The following is an 18,428-nucleotide window of genomic DNA, read 5'->3' as shown; positions in this document are numbered from 1 at the left end:
TCAAACCGAGTTATTCAAAACCGAATAAAATACCAAAGCATTTAATAAAATAAATACAAAAGAACTACATCTTTAAATTGATTTATAAAAATACGTCTAATAAATCGATGTAAAACCGTAATAAAATATGTGATCTCCAAGACACCAATTCGTCCAGATATCCAACTACTCGGCAAGCGCCTCACCTGCGATGGGAAGATGGGGGGTGAGCAACAGGGGAGTTACTCCGTGAGGTATGGGATGCTAAACACGCAAACCACTGACTTGAGTAAATAGAACTCCCACTATGGAAGTTTAACTCTAACATGAACAAAAAAGATGCCTAAAGCATCACACAACACAAACAATGCGATGATAGCATATAGCTAGTCCATACACCCCACATCTCCTCATATGGATATATATATACATACGCTGCGTTGCTAGTACAATTTGTCTATGTACCCCGTCCTCCAAAGCTGCATCGAATGCAAACGTCTCTGCACCCACGCCCCACACAATCTGCGTCGCTAGCCCAGACGTCTCTGAGCCACCGCCCACCAAAGCTGCGTCGCTAGTCCAGACATCTCTGGACCCCCACCCTCTCACATAGTCCCTACTCATAACTATGTATACATACATAAATATATCACATCTTTTAACATCATACAATCAAATCAACGGTTGAATCCTCTAGACCCCTAGTTCTAGTTTACAATGAATGAACTGACTAACAATCAAGACTCAAACAGACTCAATTCAAACAGACGGATCATGATTCGAAATCTAAACTATGATTGAGAGAATTCTACACTGGTACAGGATTTACGAAATAGACCCTCACCTTAGTCACTGGCTGGAATGATTGACAGCAGATGGTCAATAGGAAAACCAGCCGGAAGCTAGTCCAGAAATCCCGCCGGAAGCTCGCCTAGAAATCTCGCCGGAAGCTCACCCAGAAATCCCATCGGAAAAAGCCACTAGTGACTGGTCGTCGGATAATTCAACAACAACTAGTTACATGCAAAGAAATACTTTGACTTGATGAGAATAAAGAGAAGGGTTGAGTTTCTTATATAGAGGGAGGAAAAGGAGGTAGGTTTTCTAAACTTCCAATGTGAGGCAAAATAAAAAGAAAGAGTTGGACTTTAATTTTAAAAAAACCAAAAAGGCTCCACCAAAACAAGATCAGGTTCTTTACAGTCAGTTTCTAGATTAATTATCATCAATACTGTTTGCCACATAATATTTTAAATTGAGAAGATGATGTCTATGCGTACAGAGTGTTATACTTTCTTGATACATCTAAATGAATTTCACCGATGTAAGGAAATCCAATATATCCTACGTGCAATGAACACAAAGATATAAGTTACCACACAGCGTAGTATTCCTTTAGCAATGTTGTTGGTTTTGTACCACCGATTTGGCTAAATGAATTGTTTTAGTAGTTTAGATGTTGTTTGCAAACTACACTGATAAAATAAACTTTTAGTATTACTATTACTAGTGGACAAACTCATGAAAAAGTGCTTAAAACATTGTTGAATCAAAGTGAAAATGTTTCTCCAGCGAAAGAAGAAAATAGTGATCCTCATATAGTGACATACATGTATAGCCCATCATAGATAGAACAGACATCATCTCCCCTCATTGATCTTGACTCCAAGCATTTGCTTATAGCCGCTGTCACTAGGCATCACAAAGCTCGTCGAGTTATACGCAGTAGCACCTGTTTCTTTAGTTTGAAAGGCGCTAAAAGAGGAGCCTGAGGTGTCATCAGATCTTAAGTCGGTTAGGTAGCCTAGCTTAGAGGTTACCTCACTGACCTCAATGTCTCTTGAAAGCATAGCCACCACTTTTGACATCGGTGGTCTCAAGGAATGAGATGAGTATGTGCACAGCAAAGCAATTCCTATCACGCGTTTCACTTCTTCCATGTTGAATTCAGTCAGCTCATGATCAATTAGTTCAGCTTCACAGCTATTTTCGTGTAGATTCCAGGCCTGTATACACCAATGTTGTTAGATTTATATCAAATTTTGATAAATACCTTTCCATTAAAAATTTTGACTAACAAGCAAGGACTTACCCATTCAAGAAGATATTTTTTCTCATTCCCGAGGTTCACATCAGAATTTTTCCTTCCACTCACCAACTCAAGAGCCACAATACCGAAGGCATACACATCCGTTTTCTCTGTTAGGATTCCTCGCATGGCATATTCTGGCGCAAGATATCCACTTGCATTCACACAAACATGTGTGTTATATATACAACTATATATTTTATATATATACATATATAAATTAGTGTTCCAAATAAGAAAAAGCTGTGGTTGGAAATGCATACATAGTTCCTGCCACTCGGGTACTTATGTGACTTTTCTTTTCATCGTATAGCCTTGCAAGCCCAAAGTCAGAAATTTTTGGGAGCAGCTTAGAGTCAAGCAAAATGTTGCTGGCCTTAACATCCCTGTGTACTATACGGACACTCGCCTCCTCGTGGAGGTAGGCTAGACCTCTGGCTACTCCCATGCATATCTCGAAACGGGTGGACCAATCAAGATGTAGAATCCCTCCTGTAACATTCAAAGAATGAGTAATTCAGCTTTGTAGAGAAGCAAATATAAATAAGCCATGTTTATGTTCTTTACCAAATAGTGCATGATCGAGACTTCCATTTGGGAGATATTCATATACGAGCAAGCGATGATCTCCTTCATAGCAACACCCGTAAAGCTTTACTAGGTTGCGATGCAATACTGAAGAAATTGCTATGATTTCTGCAACAAATTGTCCCTTTCCGTGTTGGGATCCAACCGACAACATTTTCACAGCGATCTCTCTTCCATCAGCCAGGTTCCCCTGTTAGATGTTTCAAAGCATAACAAAAACACGTGTATTAATCTTACCATTTTATTGTTCAAGGCCTATGAAGCACATGTCTCATTATTTCCAACGCTTTGAGAAATATGCATATATCTATCTATATATGTATACGAATATATTATTATTGTATGACGTCTACTCGTTTCTAAAAGTTTTAGTTATGCCATTTGCTGTTCTATTGCTACTTAGTTAGGGGTTTACCCGATAAACAGACCCAAATCCTCCCTCTCCAAGCTTGTTTGAGGGATTGAAATCTTGAGTGGCACTTTTAAGTTCAGAGTAAGCAAAAGTGTATGGCTTTACATCCATACTAAGCAGCTCTGCCATAACAAAAATATGAACCACTTTGAAAGATGATGTTCAAGCTCAAAGACATGTTTGTGTTGTAATTATTACCTGCATCATCTGTGTAACGCTTTCTGCTTTTTCGGATGATGAAGATAACCACGCCTGCAAATATGCTTAAAAGGCCTAGGCCAACAATAGCACCCACAACAGTACCAGTCGTATATTTTTTCTTTGATGGTGGTCTGTTGCCCACAGTTGGTATAAAATCTGAACATGTACCACTTAGGCACCAGGAAGATTATAGAAAAGAAAAAGAAAAGAATTCGCCATTTGTTTTGATACCTGGTTTTGCACTGATGGTCGATATTAGTGGCCCACAAGTACCTTTAACAGGAATAGTAAATGTTCCTCTGCCAGCCCAGAAAAGATGAATTTCAAGATAATTTTCTGATACATGTGCTTTATAGTTTCGCTGAACTGGTCGGACAGTAGTGTCACCAGATGTTTTGCGTATATCAAAATCCTTTTCAACAAGTCTTCCCTGTAAAAAAAGGAGCTAGGTCTCAGAATTCAGAAAGATGATTATTACACATTAATAAGTTAACTTGTAAAGCACCTGGACATAAATGTCAAAACGTCTTCTTCCTAAACCTTTCCAAGCATTAGTACCAAGTATTTCTATTTCAGCAAACTGAAGTTTTACGGTATAGACTCCATTTTCTAGCCCCAACCCATAGTATCTTAGTGAAGATGAAGAATGTCTTGCTGTCTGAAAAAGCTCTCCGCCCAAACTGTTGATAACCCATATATTATTGATATTCCCGGCAAAAAGTCCTACACTACTGGTTGCCCATCTGTTAACATCATTCACGAAAAATGAAGCAGATCCAAGATCCTCGTCATCCCTCTCAAATACTTCTCCTGTTATGGATCGTATCTGTGGCCCTCCGCACTTGATTGAAAAGTCAGAATCTAGACACCAGTCAACAGAAAAACCTTAAGAAAATCTTCTTTTTTTCCAAAATAAAATACCTGCAACTGTTATGATGATATATCTTTGTCACACTTACAGATTCCTTTTCCTCGATTGCAGGGGAAGTTCTTCTGCAGGCACTTTATTCCTGGTAAAACCCTTGTAACAAAATGGAAACAGACAGATATTAAAAAATGAAACTAGAATATCAGGTATCAAGAAGAACATATTTAATAAAATCACCTCTTGTCAAGACCTTCCAAGGTGAAGTTGTTAGCAACAAGATTGCTGCACAAATAACATACAGTTTTGTTAGGATTATAATAATATTTCCTAGTCAGAAAAGGAAGCTAATTTCTTTCTGATATAAACCCACTGTGATTATAAGTAGAGATACAGTGTTTTGTTCACTTACAGTTTCAGGTTTGGTAAGCTGACCCATGAAGGAAGAGTACCAGCCAAATCATTGTACGAAACATCTCTAAAATAATATGATTGTGAAGAAGGATTAGAAACTACAGAATACGTAATATATTATAAAACAGTTTCGGATTATGTTGTAACCCACATATTGCTCAAAGTCTGGCTCTTTTTAGTGGGCAAAGAACCATTCAACGTGTTGTTTCCCAGAAACCTAATATGAAGACAACAAGGTCATCCACAGTTATCACAGCTAGATACGACTATATAGACCCAAAAGAAGTAGAAAACTTACAAGTAGGTAAGTTGATACACGTTGAAAAGTGAAGCTGGAATTGGTCCATGTAGTCTGTTAAAGCTTAAATCACTGGAAAACAGACATGGTAACACAGTAAGTTCAATGAATGGAGGAAACTGAGAACTAACATTATCAGCAACGTTAAGATAACTTGGTATTGTCTCGGTGACTTTCACAAATCATCTCACTTGCTTTTACAGAAAAGACTTCAAAATATGCTTACACTTGTGTCAGATTTAAGTATTCCCCAAAATTAGAGGGTATTGTCCCAGTGAGAATGCTGTTCCTCAATACTCTGCAACATATATCATCAATTAAATACACGCAAAGAGAAGACTGAGACAGTTCATGAATTGGAGTCAGGGGCGGTCCTGAGATTGTGGAGAATATAAACGTTTTAGTAAGGGTTTAATTAAAAAAAGGGACAAATTTGGGGTTTTTTAATGTAATTTAAAAAAAATAATAGGCTATATTTCAATGATTCATTTGGCTATGCCCAGGATCATAATTGATTGGAGTATAATTGTTGCCTTACAGTGTAGTTAGAGATTTCATGTCTTTAATGAATTCAAGGGAAGAGCTTCCATTGGATATATCACCAAGACTCCTACATTTAAGATATGATTATGTTATGCAGAGATGGAAATTAAAAAAAATCTTAAACAAGAATGATTGTGACACGGTGACACCAATGCCAAACACATACAGTTCTCTCAAAGAAGTTAAGTTGGAAAATGACGATGGTATGGGACCGGTCAAACCAGTTCCGAGAATTTGCCTGCAGTAAAAACATGGTTGCAGTAGCATGAAAACATCTCCACTAAGTGTACAATTTAGATAACATGAGCAGTATAAGTAACAAATATATATAACTTTCTAAAACTAAAAATCATTCTTACAAGATAGTAAGTTTTGTCCACTTTCCAATAAATTCTGGTATCCTACCAGTAATGTCCAGATCGGTGATCGCACTGGTACAAACATAGGAAACCACCCCCACGCAAAACATAAATAATAATGTAAAATTAATTAATAAAAAAATTACAGAAATGTAGAAACACAACGATAAAACTTAACGTATATGAGAATTTAATTAAAAGAAAATCTTACGCGTCTTCCAGGTTTACAAGATTTGCAAATGAGGAAGGTATTTCCCCGCTAAGTCCTGAATTTGATAAGTATCTGCAAATAGAATGTAAGAAATGCTTACAACACTAGATGATTTTGAAAGGTTATATTAACTAAATTTACACACTAAAAGCACAATACATTCTCACATTTTTAGTAGTTCCGTACAATTCCCAATCTCAGCTGGTATAGAACCGGCAAAGTTATTTCGACCAATACCACTGCATACAGAAGATAGTTTTATTAATAAGGAAGCATGATGATATTTTCTTAAGAAGAATGAAGAAGCTTACAGAGATTTCAACTTGGTAAGCAAACCAATTTCCTTTGGAAAGGGGCCTGACAGGGCATTGATCCCAAAAGTTCTACGGTAATTGAGAACAGGACAGGCCAAGAGTAAGTGACAAGAAAGAGAGAGAGATTAAGAAAAGGAAGAAGTTATCATTCAATCAACAGCCTTACAGCCATTCCATTCGAGCCAATTGTCCAATTGCAGGAGAAAGGGGTCCGGTGAGATAATTTTGAGCCAGGTTCCTGAAAGAAAAATGCCTGTTATTTTGAGGTACACTGAATGCATTTACCAGCTCTTTCTGAATGATGAAAAAAAAAGTTTCTATACAGATTGGTGAGGTGTGTCAAAGTCCAGAGCTGTGGAGGTATAGGCCCTGCAACATCCATCGCATAGACCTTGCTGTGGAGTAAAACAACAACATGGAAACATTCAGTGGCGAAAACAAAAGAAAAAAAAAATAAGAGAAAAATTAAAGAGGTTGTACTGTACAGGGCGGTGATTCGGCAGGGTGTAGACTTTTCCAAACTGCAGTCGCATTTGATAAGAGGGTTGTAGGCTTTGTCATCAATGATAATGTTGTCGTTGATGGCTGCGCCGGAGCAAAGTTCGCCGCTTATATTCCATTCCTTTGGCGCCTGAATATTCCAAGCCGCGAAGATGGAGTTCAAAGCTTCCGCTGTTGTTTATCCGTCAGTTTTTTATTACCAACCGTCACTTTATTTAAACCAAACAAGTTGTTATTAATTATTTCAAAGGGTTGAAAGACAAACCTTCTTCCGGATGAATAGTGGCTCCCATTTGGTTTTGAGCTCGAACCAGGTGAATCGAACCAGAGATACACAAGAGGAACAAGATGTTGAGGAGTATACACGTGGGCATTGTCATCGACGGAGTTTTACTCTCTCTTCTTTTTGTTCACAGCAACGGTTTACACTGGTAATCTTGGGGTACGTATCCCCTCCTTAAATAATCTTACTTATTTTTACTTTTTTTTTTACTATTATCGTTACATTCTTGATTTGACTTATTATGTACCCCCGAAAACACGGTAAGTGGAATCCCGAGCCCTACGCTACAGAAATTTAATAAATGTAATGGACCAGTTGACGGACAAGTTGACGTTACTTTTACCGATGACTACTAGACTTTTACAAGCATCAAGTGTGGATTTTTTTTTACTTTAGAGCATGATCATCGGAAGGTTCTTAAAATCAGATTTTTAGCGGAATATAATAACATTTCTCTTAACTTTTAACTACAAAATGTAAGAACGGACTATTAAATAAGAGTTTTAAGAGACGGTTAGCTTTTTTAGTTAAAAGTTAAAAAACGGGTTCTTATATTCCGTTAAGAACCTCACCCTAAGAACCTCCCAATAATCATGATTTTATTACTTCGAATATATATATATATATATATATATATATATATATATATATATAATTGTGTTACAAAGACAAGTTTGTGAACTAATGGAAAAATGTTAAATCTTTGAGTCAATTGATGTGCGACTGCTATTTGTTCCAAAAAATGATGATAGTTGGAGAACTTGTGTTAACCATCGTATCTCCAACAACATCACAGCTAAGTACTGCCGTTATATACCTATTTGTTTGCGAGCTGCGACTCCACATTAGAGAATTTATGTTTAAGTGGTTTAGTTTAGCAAACTTAGTTAGACAAAATCGATATCTGGTTTCCCTTTTGTAATCTCGCTCTATAGATGAGCCTCAAGCATGGTTTTATCTCTTGAAAATGCTTTTACATAAACTCAGAATATGACTATATCTTGTTGGAGATAATTTTGAAGTTAACTTAGTGAACAAGTTACACAAGTCCTAATCGTGATATGTTTAGGAAAGTTAGTCCCTAAGAGTTTAGGAAACTATAATATCTATATAAAGAGTTGCAACAGTGTTGCATACTTTTGAGAGTTTTAGAGTTTGTGTTTGAGAAGCTTAAAGTTTTTGAGTGTTTCCTTAAGAGAAAGATTAATAAAGAGAGAGTTCTTTATTTGAGTTTCATACACAATCCTTAAAATTATATTTGGTATCAGAGCCAGCACTTAAAGCAAAACAGCAATCATGGGAGATATAGTAACGACCAAGACAAAAGAAGGGGGAGGGCCATCGCCGATCTCTTGTCCGATGCTAAACGCAACAAACTATACGGTGTGGTCTATGAGGATGAGGCTTGTCCTCAAAGTTCATAAAGTATGGGAGGTTGTGGAGAATGAATCGGACGCAGTGGACAAGAACAACATGGAAACGACGCCTTCTGTGTCAGTCTATTCCGGAAGCCCTAATTTTACAAGTCAATGAGTTGGAGAGTGCAAAGAAGGTATGGGATGCCATCAAGGCTCAACACTTAGGAGCAGAGAGAGTTAGAGAAGCAAGACTACAGGCCCTTATGGCTGAATTTGATCGCATTACGATGAAGGATAACGAAAGTACTGATGACTTTGTTGGGCAGTTATCCAAAATCTCGTCAAAATCGGCTGCACTAGGGGAAAACATGGAAGAAAGCAAGCTTGTCAAGAAATTTTAAAGAGTATGCCAAGGAAGAAGTATATACACATCGTCGCATCACGCGAGCAACTTCTTGACCTAAAAACAACCAACTTTGAAGATATCATAAGTCAATTAAAAACCTATGAAGAACGTATACATGAAGAAGAAGGAGAAAACGAAGATAATAATCAAAGCAAGCTAATGTATGCTAATTGGAAACACAGTCAAACCGTGATTACCATGGCAAGTACAGAGGACGAGGACGAGTAGGACAAGGCTATTACAGAGGAAGGGGACGCAATGGCAAATCGTATTGGGATAGCAGAGATCCGACCAGGGTTACATGCTTCAGGTGTGACAAGATCGGCCACTTCGCCGCTACTTGTCCCGACAGACTGCTCAAGTTGCAGGAGACACAAGAAACCAAAGAAGATGAGACACATGAAGCTGATGGCTTAATGATGCACGAAGTAGTATATCTTAATGAGAAAAACGTGCAGCCTAAGGTATTTGAGTCGAGCATGGATGGGGACAAAATTTGGTATCTCGATAATGGCGCCAGCAATCACATGACTGGAAATAAAAATTACTTTAAAAGTATCGATGAAACCATTACAGGGAAGGTAAGGTTTTGTGATGACTCAAGAATCAACATAGAAGGCAAGGGTTCCATCTTGTTTATCACACAAACCGGAGAAAATAAGCTACTATCTAATGTGTACTACATACCAAATCTAAGAAGCAATATAATCAGTCTTGGCCAAGCTATGAAATCAGGTTATGATGTTAGAATGAGAGAAGACTACCTTACGCTACACGATAGAGACGAAAACTTGATTGTAAAAGCAAATAGATCAAGAAATCGCCTCTACAAGGTGCTTATGGAGGTAGGTAATACGAAGTGCTTATAACTGGAGGTACAGAGTGATTCCGCGAGGTGGCATGCGAGGTTAGGCCACATTGGCCTCGAGTCAATGAAGCTAATGATACAAAAGGAAGTGGTTTTAAGTATACCTAAAATCGAAGTGGAGAAGGAAACATGTGAATCATGTATGTTAGGGAAGCAAACACGTCAAGCCTTCCCACATGCAACCACTTATCGAGCTGAAGAAATCCTAGGACTCATTCACAGAGACCTATGTGGACCAATTACGCCAGATACAACAGCAGGGAATATGTACATATTCGTACTTGTGGACGATCATTCAAAAGCTTCAAAGCAATGGTGGAACAAGAGAGAAAGACGAACATCAAGACGTTTCGAATGGACAGAGGTGGAGAGTTCACATATACTGAATTTCTAAAGTTCTGTGAGGCTTCAGGAATTCAACGACACTTAACCGCTCACTACACGCCACAGCAGAACGAAGTGGTAGAACGAGGCAATATAACCATACTAGAGATCACAAGGAGTATCCTAAAGAACACAAGCATACCTAACTATCTGTGGGGTGAGGCCATAAGACATGCTACATATCTCATCAATAGGGTTGCAACACGGACACTGAAGTATCAAACACCATACGAGGTGTTCAAAGGTCAAAAACCGAGTGTAAAACATCTAAGAGTCTTTGGATGTATCAGATATGCGAAGGTTGATGCGCCACACCTCCAGAAATTGGATGATAGATCAAGGACTCTTGTGCATCTAGGAACATAGCGGTTTCAAAGCATACGGATTACTTGATCCCAGCAGTAGAAAGATAATATCAGCATGTATGTTTTGTTTGACGAGCATAAAACATGGAAGTGGAATAACTCTGCTACTGAAAGCGAGGAACCAGGGGAGTTTAGAGTCGAGTTTGGTACCTTTGGGAACCAATGCTTAAGAGACAATGATGGTGAATGTGGGAACCAAAATTCGCACTGTCGATTTCCGTTGAATTAGGAAAGATAGGAAACCCTAAATTTCCCAGAGGTCCCGGATAATCTGTTAAACCACACGGCAAGCAATCATGACACGAAATAAACAGACGGAATAAAATATGAGAATCGAAAAAGAAAGCAAAGGATGTCTTATTCCGAATCTGCGTATGAGCGTTACAACAAGGTAATAGCCTTGGCTGCGAGAGCTGCCAGCGAGTTCCCTAGTTCTAACAACCTAAGCCTACGAAAACCTAGTTGAGTCGCAGCTCGAAAACAAAAGCGGAAAGTTGTATGTTGCTCTTAATGCTAAGTTTGCTCTGAATGTGTAAAAAGTCCCTAATGCGCTTCTCGCCTCCGCATCCCATATATACTCCTACTAGGTCGGTTTTGGGCCTTCCTTTTCCATTCTTGGTTCGAGTTTATCCCTTGCCGAAAATATTCCATTTTTCCTTATCTTCATGATTATCTTCGGAAACTTGACGTTTATCTTCAAACTTTGACATTTATTTTCTCCTGCAAGTTTTAGTTAAATTGTCATAATACTTTGGGCTTAGTTTCATTAAAAATCGCAAGTGGGCTCTTAGTCGCGTTTTAGGCCCTTTCGGCCTTTTTGCGACTTCGAGTGTTCTTACGATTTTATCGAAATATAACCATTGTACGATGCCGGTTTTACAAGACAGTCCGAATTAACCGTTTATTCGAGATAACCATGGTGTTACTTTTAACCGTTATCGTCTTTATACGATTGATCCGAACTTATACGAGAAAATAAGCTTTTATCATTTTTTTTCCATAAAGTTCCAACCGTAACTCCGATCGAGACGAAACAAGAGACAATTCGACTGAGACCCGAAAGGGGGGGGGGAGTTCTGGAGACGAGAATGTGTGGTTCTGGATTGATCCAACTTGGCAAAGGTGAAACTGGACAAGACTGATCCCACTCGCCGTTGGGCGAGTTGGAGACGGATCATCCAACTCGCCCAACAGCGAGTTGGCCTTTGGTTAATCCAACTTCTCCGATGTTCGGACGGTATTAGTTCGACTATTCTGACGCTCGAGAATTGTTCGTTCGATGGTTTGATTGATCCCTTGCAAAGAACTTGTCGTGTAATAATTTTAAGAATAGGAAGTTTTAGTTTTTCGTATTCTTATTTTCTTAAAGAAATGTTTCTCGAGATCTTTTCGACATTGATTTCGTCGTTATCGATTTTGACCCCAACATTGAAGAAGAAACATGGGAACACGACGATCTCAATGAGAGAGGATATGATGAAGTAGTCGACGGTACAAATAATCAGTCTGAGCTTGAAGACACAACCAGTCAAGACACAAACCTTCGACGATCAACAAGAACCACCAGACCACCAAGCTACTTGAGTGATTACGTATATCTAGTAGAAGCCGAAGGTGAACGTCTTATTTTTCTTATAAACGAGGAGCCATATGACTTTAAGGAAGCTATGGAAAAGAAGGTGTGGAGAGATGCTTGTGAAGATGAGATATCATCTATTATCAAAAACAAAACGTGGGACTTGTGGATCTACCCAAAGGAGCAAAACCAATAAGACTTAAGTGGATATTTAAGATCAAGCGCAATTTGGATGGGACTATAAACAAGCACAATCGAGATTAGTAGCGAAAGGCCATATTAAGAGACATGGTATTGATTTTAAAGAAGTCTTTGCACCAGTAGCACGCATCGAGACTATTAGATTCATCATCTCCATCGTAGCCAGCAAGGGATGGGAAGTACACCACTTGGATGTCAAGACGGTCTTTCTCCATGGAAACTTGAAAGAAGATGTACATGTTATGCAACTTGAAGGTTTTGTGGTTAGTGGAAGCGAAAAAAAAGTGTACAATCTGAGAAAGGCTCTATATGGATTGAGCAAAGTTCCGAGAGCTTGGAACGAGAATCTAAACATTGTTCTCGAAGACCTTGGATTCACCAAGTGCTCGAAAGAACCCTCACTATATCGCAGACAAGAAAAAGGATTTTCTTCTCTTGTTGGCAGTATACGTTGGTGATCTTCTCATAACGGGATCAAGCAAAACTCAGATAATCGATTTCAAGAGAGAGATGTCTACGATATTCGAGATGAGCGATCTAGGGTTGTTGACATATTATCTTGGAATCGAGGTCGTACAACATGAAGCAGGATAACCCTACATCAAGGGAGATATGCGACGAGGATACTTCAAGAAACGGGTATGGACGAGGGCAATTCTGCTCAGATACCAATGGATATGGGTTTAGTGTTATCGAAGTCACAAGAAGAACAGAGTGTAAACAAAAAAAAATTCAGAAGAAACGTAGGGTGGCTACGATATCTTTTGCATACACGACCTGATCCTGCGTTTAGCATCGGTCTTCTCAGTCAGTATATGCACAACCCGAAGACATCTCATGCGGCTGCGTTAAAGCAGGTACTAAGGTACCTAAAAGGAACCATATCTCATGGACTCACCTTCATGTGTGCAAATAAGATGGATCTAGTTGGGTACAGCGGCAGTAGCCATAACATAGATGAAGACGACGGAAGGAGCACCACATGACACATTTTCTACTTAAATAACTGTCCTATCACATGGTGCTCACAGAAGCAAGAGACAGTAGCTCTATCATCATGTGAAGCTGAGTTCATGGCAGCAACTGAGTTGGCTAAGCAAGCAATAAGGCTTCAAGAGATCTTGGACGAGATCATGGAGACATCGAGCAAGAGGGTCGTGATCCGCATAGACAATAAGTCAGCAATAGCGCTTACAAAGAACCCAATATTTCATGGACGATGCAAGCACATTCACAAGCGTTATCACTTCATAAGAGAATGTGTGGATAATGAGCAAGTGGAAGTTCAACATGTACCAGGAGTGGAGCAAAGAGCAGACATTTTGACGAAGGCACCTGGGAGAATAAAGTCCAAGGAGATGAGAGAACTAGTTGAAGATGTTAACTTCAAGCTTAAGGGGAACAATGTTGGAGATAATCTTGAAGTTAACTTGGTGAACAAGCTACACAAGTCCTAATTGTGATAGGTTTAGGAAAGTTAGTTCCTAAGAGAGTTTAGGAAACTATAATATCTATATAAAGAGTTGCAAGAGTGTTGAATACCTCTGAAAGTTTTAGAGTTTGTGTTTAAGAAGCTTAAGGTTTTTGAATGTTTCCTTAAGAGAGATATTAATAAAGAGAGTTCTTTATTTGAGTTTCATACACAATCCTTAAAACTAGATATCTTTTAAACCGTTTATGCTTTTTTCTGATTACTTGTCGTTTGTTTAATCTAATCTAAAACATCCATATGTCTCTAAAGTTAGGTAATGCAAATTTTGACTGTGCAAGTTTCGATTCCACATTAACCTTTGAACATTCTCTTCCAGCCTCAATCTACTCTTTTAGGATTTTCACCTTCATGGTTATCACTTCGTTGCATGTGGTGGTGGTTTTGTCTTTCCTAGCTAAAGATATCTCTGGGACTTGTTTCTTCTAAGTCCTTCACCGTAAAGAGAGGAGACTATTCATTTGAACTATTTCTTGTACAAGAAGACAATTAGAACTAGGTTTTCCAACTCTAAATACGTTGTAATTCTATGACTTGATCAATACTTCACCAAGAGCCGATTTTATTTTAACATATGATATGATAATTTGGCGCTACAAAGCGTAGGATAGCCAAAACGACGTGACAATGGTTGAGTTGAAGAAGATCATACCGTTGCAACCATGACGTGTGCAAACTTGTTACCACATAGTATCTATACTACTAAAATAGAATATCATAAAAATCTACTTACAAAATGTTTTTTTTTTTTTAAGTTACAAAAAGTTGTTGCACTTACTCATTAATATTTTTAGTACTATCTTTATTTTCTCTAACTATACAATATTATTATTAATCTATACTATTAAAATAAAATTCTCCTAAGATTTTATCTTTGATTTTCTTTCATAATTACAACCTATGCCACTTTTATTTTTATGTCTAACAACATTTATTATCTTAAACCGTATCACTATAAAATTTCCAAGTCATAAATCTTCCGACATCATATGTATATTAATTGAATATCATTTTAAAAATTGTAACCTTAAGTTTATACTAATTAAAAAGAAATTTTGCTTATGTGACACTAAATTAGGATGACAATTTAGCTTATGTGGAAGCTTAAGAATCAATTGAAAAAAATGTTGGTCCAAAATCTAATTACTAGGAAACATTATATTAACCAAAAAAAAAGAAGTGTGTATTCTTTCCTTATAAAACCTACGGAACTACCTCATATGATTAACATATATATGTCAATTAATGATTATAAAAAATAATGATTTGAATACAATTTTTGCATCCTTACTCAATTTTTTCAATTTTATATTATTAAAAAAATTAAACAATCACATTAACCATATAATAAAAAAAAATTAATTTTTTTCTTATATGTTATATTTTGAATTTTTTAAATCGACTTTAAATTACAAAAAATGTTAAAAATCCCTTTAAAAATTTAATGATCAATGCCTTAATTTTTTGTTATAACAAGATATAAATGGTCATACAATCGTATAAATATGAATTTTTATTTAATTGATATTCATATTAAATAATATACATATATATTAATATCGTTTAAATTAAACTATGTACCATTTAAAAATACATAAATATGTTAATTTTAAAATTTGCATTGAAAGAGTATTGAGACCTTAATATTTTAATTTTTGAAATTTTCATTGAAAAATACAACATCAAAAAGTTTGAGATTAATGGCTTAAATTTTTTTGTTTCATCAAATATACAAATGTTAATAAAACCATATGAGTAGGAAGTCTCAATAATAAATATTTATATTAAAATATACTATAGTTATGTCAATATCTTTGAAATATAATTATATACCATATAAAATAAATAAAAATAATTATTTTTATTTATTTACTATAAATATATTGTAAATAAACAAGATATATTGTTTTGATTTATGTGATTACTATAATCTCCTATATATTAATTAAGAAGCAGTTATTACTCTAGCAAGTGTAAAAATTTATTAACTAATATTGTTCGAAAATTTTACAAAAGATCGTTACAACTAAGATTTATTTAGAAGTTATTGAAATCACCTAGCGAGAACATGAATTGCACAACAAAATTCTTTTCATAACCCTAACCCCCTTTCTATTCGTCACAATACCGACAGAGAATATTTGGAAGTGTCAATTGGCAATCTGAAATGATAATCTTTTTTTTAAGTTTAGCCATTGTTTTTCTTAAATGGGCTTAAAACAGTTTATAATGATTAACTAAATGGACCACATACATAGTAAAATATGTTTTGGTTTAAAAATTGTTGCATACCCAAAATCAATATGAACCATCATCATTTTCATTTAAAATTTTGTCACAATAAAAATATAGGGTTGAAAAAAAAACTGAATCCAAAAAAACCGAACCAAGGCCGATCTAAAGAATAGTACTTAACTTTAACCAAAATTGGTTAGATATCCGAATACGTTCAAAATTAAGGTATCTAGAGAACCGGAACCGAATCCGATCCAAACCGTGATATTTTAGGTATCCGAATATATCCGAACAAGATTTAGATACTTAAAATATATTAATTATTTTTAAATTTAAAATCTAAAAGAATATAAAAAATATATAAGACGTTTTTAAGTTGTCGAAAATATTTGGAAATATATACAAATGATGTATAAGTACATGTTTAAAATAGATAAACGATACTTACAATACGTAAAATACATTTGGAAATATATACAAATGATGTATAAGTACATGTTTAAAATAGATAAACGATACTTACAATACGTAAAATACTTAAAATATCTATTGATTTCCTATCAAAATATTTAAGCTAAACCAATTTTTATGTTAAGTTTAAGTATTTTGGCATATATTATTTAAATTTATATGTTATATATTATTTTTATTTTTAGATTTCGGAAATGTTTAAGTATATATGAACTTTAATTTTTCAAAAAATTTATTTCGAACCTAAATCCGCAAAGATTTGAACCGAACCAAACTCTCAAGGATCCGAATCGAACCAAATGGTACTCGAATGTCCATCTCTAATCAAATGTAAAGAGGTTATTGATAACAAAATGAATATTATTTATAATATTTAAGTACAATATGTTTTTTAAAAAATTCACCCGCGCAGGGCGCGGGTTATCATCTAGTTTATTTAATATTTTCAAATCTCTAAACATATCTACAGTTTATATGATTAACTATATTTTGATCCGTGTTTCAAAAGTGTGGGTTTTCTTGGACTATAAATAAAACTAGATTTTGATCCACGCTTCGAAGGCGAGAGTTATTTTTTATTTAGCACTATTTTGTGTTTTACAATTTAAAATTTTAGTTTTAATGCTTTTGTTAATTTTAATGTAAGTGTAAGATTTGTTCGAAATTGATTTAAAGATGATATGTGTGTTTAATAGTATATATATTATATATTGAGAGAAAAAAAAAGACTTTCATTAATGTAGTATATTAACGATACAAATTTTTGATTATAATTTTAAAATGATTTTTTTTATCATATAGTTATATGTTAGTTCTAAGCATTGATATAAACTATTAGAAAATAAATTAATTTTAATTAGTGTTATAGTTTATTTGTTATAAACCAAACATAGTTTATTTGATCATATATATAATTGTTATATATTATAAAGTTTTGAAATTGTACGTTTTATTTCTTTTTCCACCTAATGATATGATTAATAAGTTAATAAAATTAATGGCCGTATACAAGTTTTGTTGTATAAGTTTTGTTGTAATTACTAAACTAAATAGGCCGTATACAATTTGTAGTTAAAATTAACAAGATAATGGGATCTGATGATTTTCGGATCTAGCCCAAATATTAATTAAATGCATTCAATATTTTATAAATGTATTTGATATTATTACAAATGTTCTTATATATACTTTTCATTTTAGTGCTATATATTGTGTAACTCTATAATATTGTTGTTTATATTTATTATTCGGTATTATTAATATATAGTGATTTGTTTACTACATTTTACTTTGTTATTAATTTTTATTACTTACTAATATATTTTAGAGTTGTGTGCAATAAAATAGCAATATGAAATAATCAAATAGAGAACTTCCTTCAAAATATGTTTTCAAGACACCCTCCACAAGGCGACGGACTACATCATGATCGAGGAAGAAACGAAAATCTTATCGCAAAAACATAAGTCGGCGAGACCGAGATCGTCCTCAAAAGATGTAGACCCAAAAACGAGGAAGAAGAACCCTCGTAACGACAAGTATGTCCATCACGAGGGGGAAGATCTCCAAGGAGCGCACAATTACGCGATCGGCTCAGACCAGGGCTGAACCACGGGTAATAAGTGGACTCGCAATCAAAGATATGACGAAAACACCTTCTGCGAGTTCCACCAGTCCCGAGGACACTCCACGACTAACTGCAAAGTCTTGGGGAGAAAGGCTGGCCGCGAAGCTACTAGCCGGAGAACTCTCTGAAGTGACCAGCGTGAAAGATCTCATCTTTGAGACCGATCGCCCCCCGAAGCCTGACATAAATCTTCCCGCGGAGAGATCTCCTCAAAGAAACCATTCTGGGGATAAACGCGGCAGGAGGCCAGACGACAAAGGGAACGATAACAATCGTCGTAGAGTCAACATGATCATCGGAGGATCGCAATTCTGCAACGATACGGTTTCAGCCATCAAGACTTACCAGCAGAAGGCGGAGTCAAGCGCAAACTGGCCTACATGGTCTCCTA

At 35.9% G+C, this 18,428-nt stretch overlaps 1 protein-coding gene across 3 annotated transcripts; it reads right to left on the bottom strand.

The window, feature by feature from the left end:
* Window positions 1-1,458: 1,458 nt before the first annotated feature.
* Window positions 1,459-7,216, bottom strand: LOC106319715 (probable LRR receptor-like serine/threonine-protein kinase At1g56130). Of its 3 annotated transcripts, none has more exons than XM_013758099.1 (24): window positions 7,040-7,204; window positions 6,759-6,945; window positions 6,597-6,668; window positions 6,440-6,511; window positions 6,271-6,342; window positions 6,127-6,198; window positions 5,960-6,031; window positions 5,749-5,820; window positions 5,556-5,627; window positions 5,385-5,456; window positions 5,073-5,144; window positions 4,847-4,918; window positions 4,700-4,765; window positions 4,547-4,612; window positions 4,375-4,419; window positions 4,229-4,290; window positions 3,775-4,130; window positions 3,501-3,699; window positions 3,267-3,425; window positions 3,072-3,190; window positions 2,636-2,846; window positions 2,332-2,560; window positions 2,072-2,222; window positions 1,459-1,985 (listed from the first exon to the last, which is right to left on the bottom strand). In XM_013758099.1, the coding sequence occupies exons 1-24, from the start codon at window positions 7,152-7,154 to the stop codon at window positions 1,620-1,622; spliced, it is 3,051 nt and encodes a 1,016-aa protein (XP_013613553.1). In that variant the 5' UTR covers window positions 7,155-7,204; the 3' UTR covers window positions 1,459-1,619. The 3 variants fall into 3 exon arrangements, 2 of the variants coding, with proteins under 2 accessions (XP_013613553.1, XP_013613559.1); XM_013758105.1 differs by having other exon boundaries at window positions 1,460-1,985; window positions 6,754-6,945; window positions 7,040-7,216; XR_001265537.1 differs by having other exon boundaries at window positions 1,744-1,985; window positions 2,358-2,560.
* Window positions 7,217-18,428: the final 11,212 nt, after the last annotated feature.

This window comes from Brassica oleracea, chromosome C2 (genome assembly GCF_000695525.1).
Source record: "Brassica oleracea var. oleracea cultivar TO1000 chromosome C2, BOL, whole genome shotgun sequence".
NCBI lineage: Eukaryota > Viridiplantae > Streptophyta > Magnoliopsida > Brassicales > Brassicaceae > Brassica > Brassica oleracea.
This window is presented reverse-complemented; position numbering and strand designations above follow the sequence as displayed.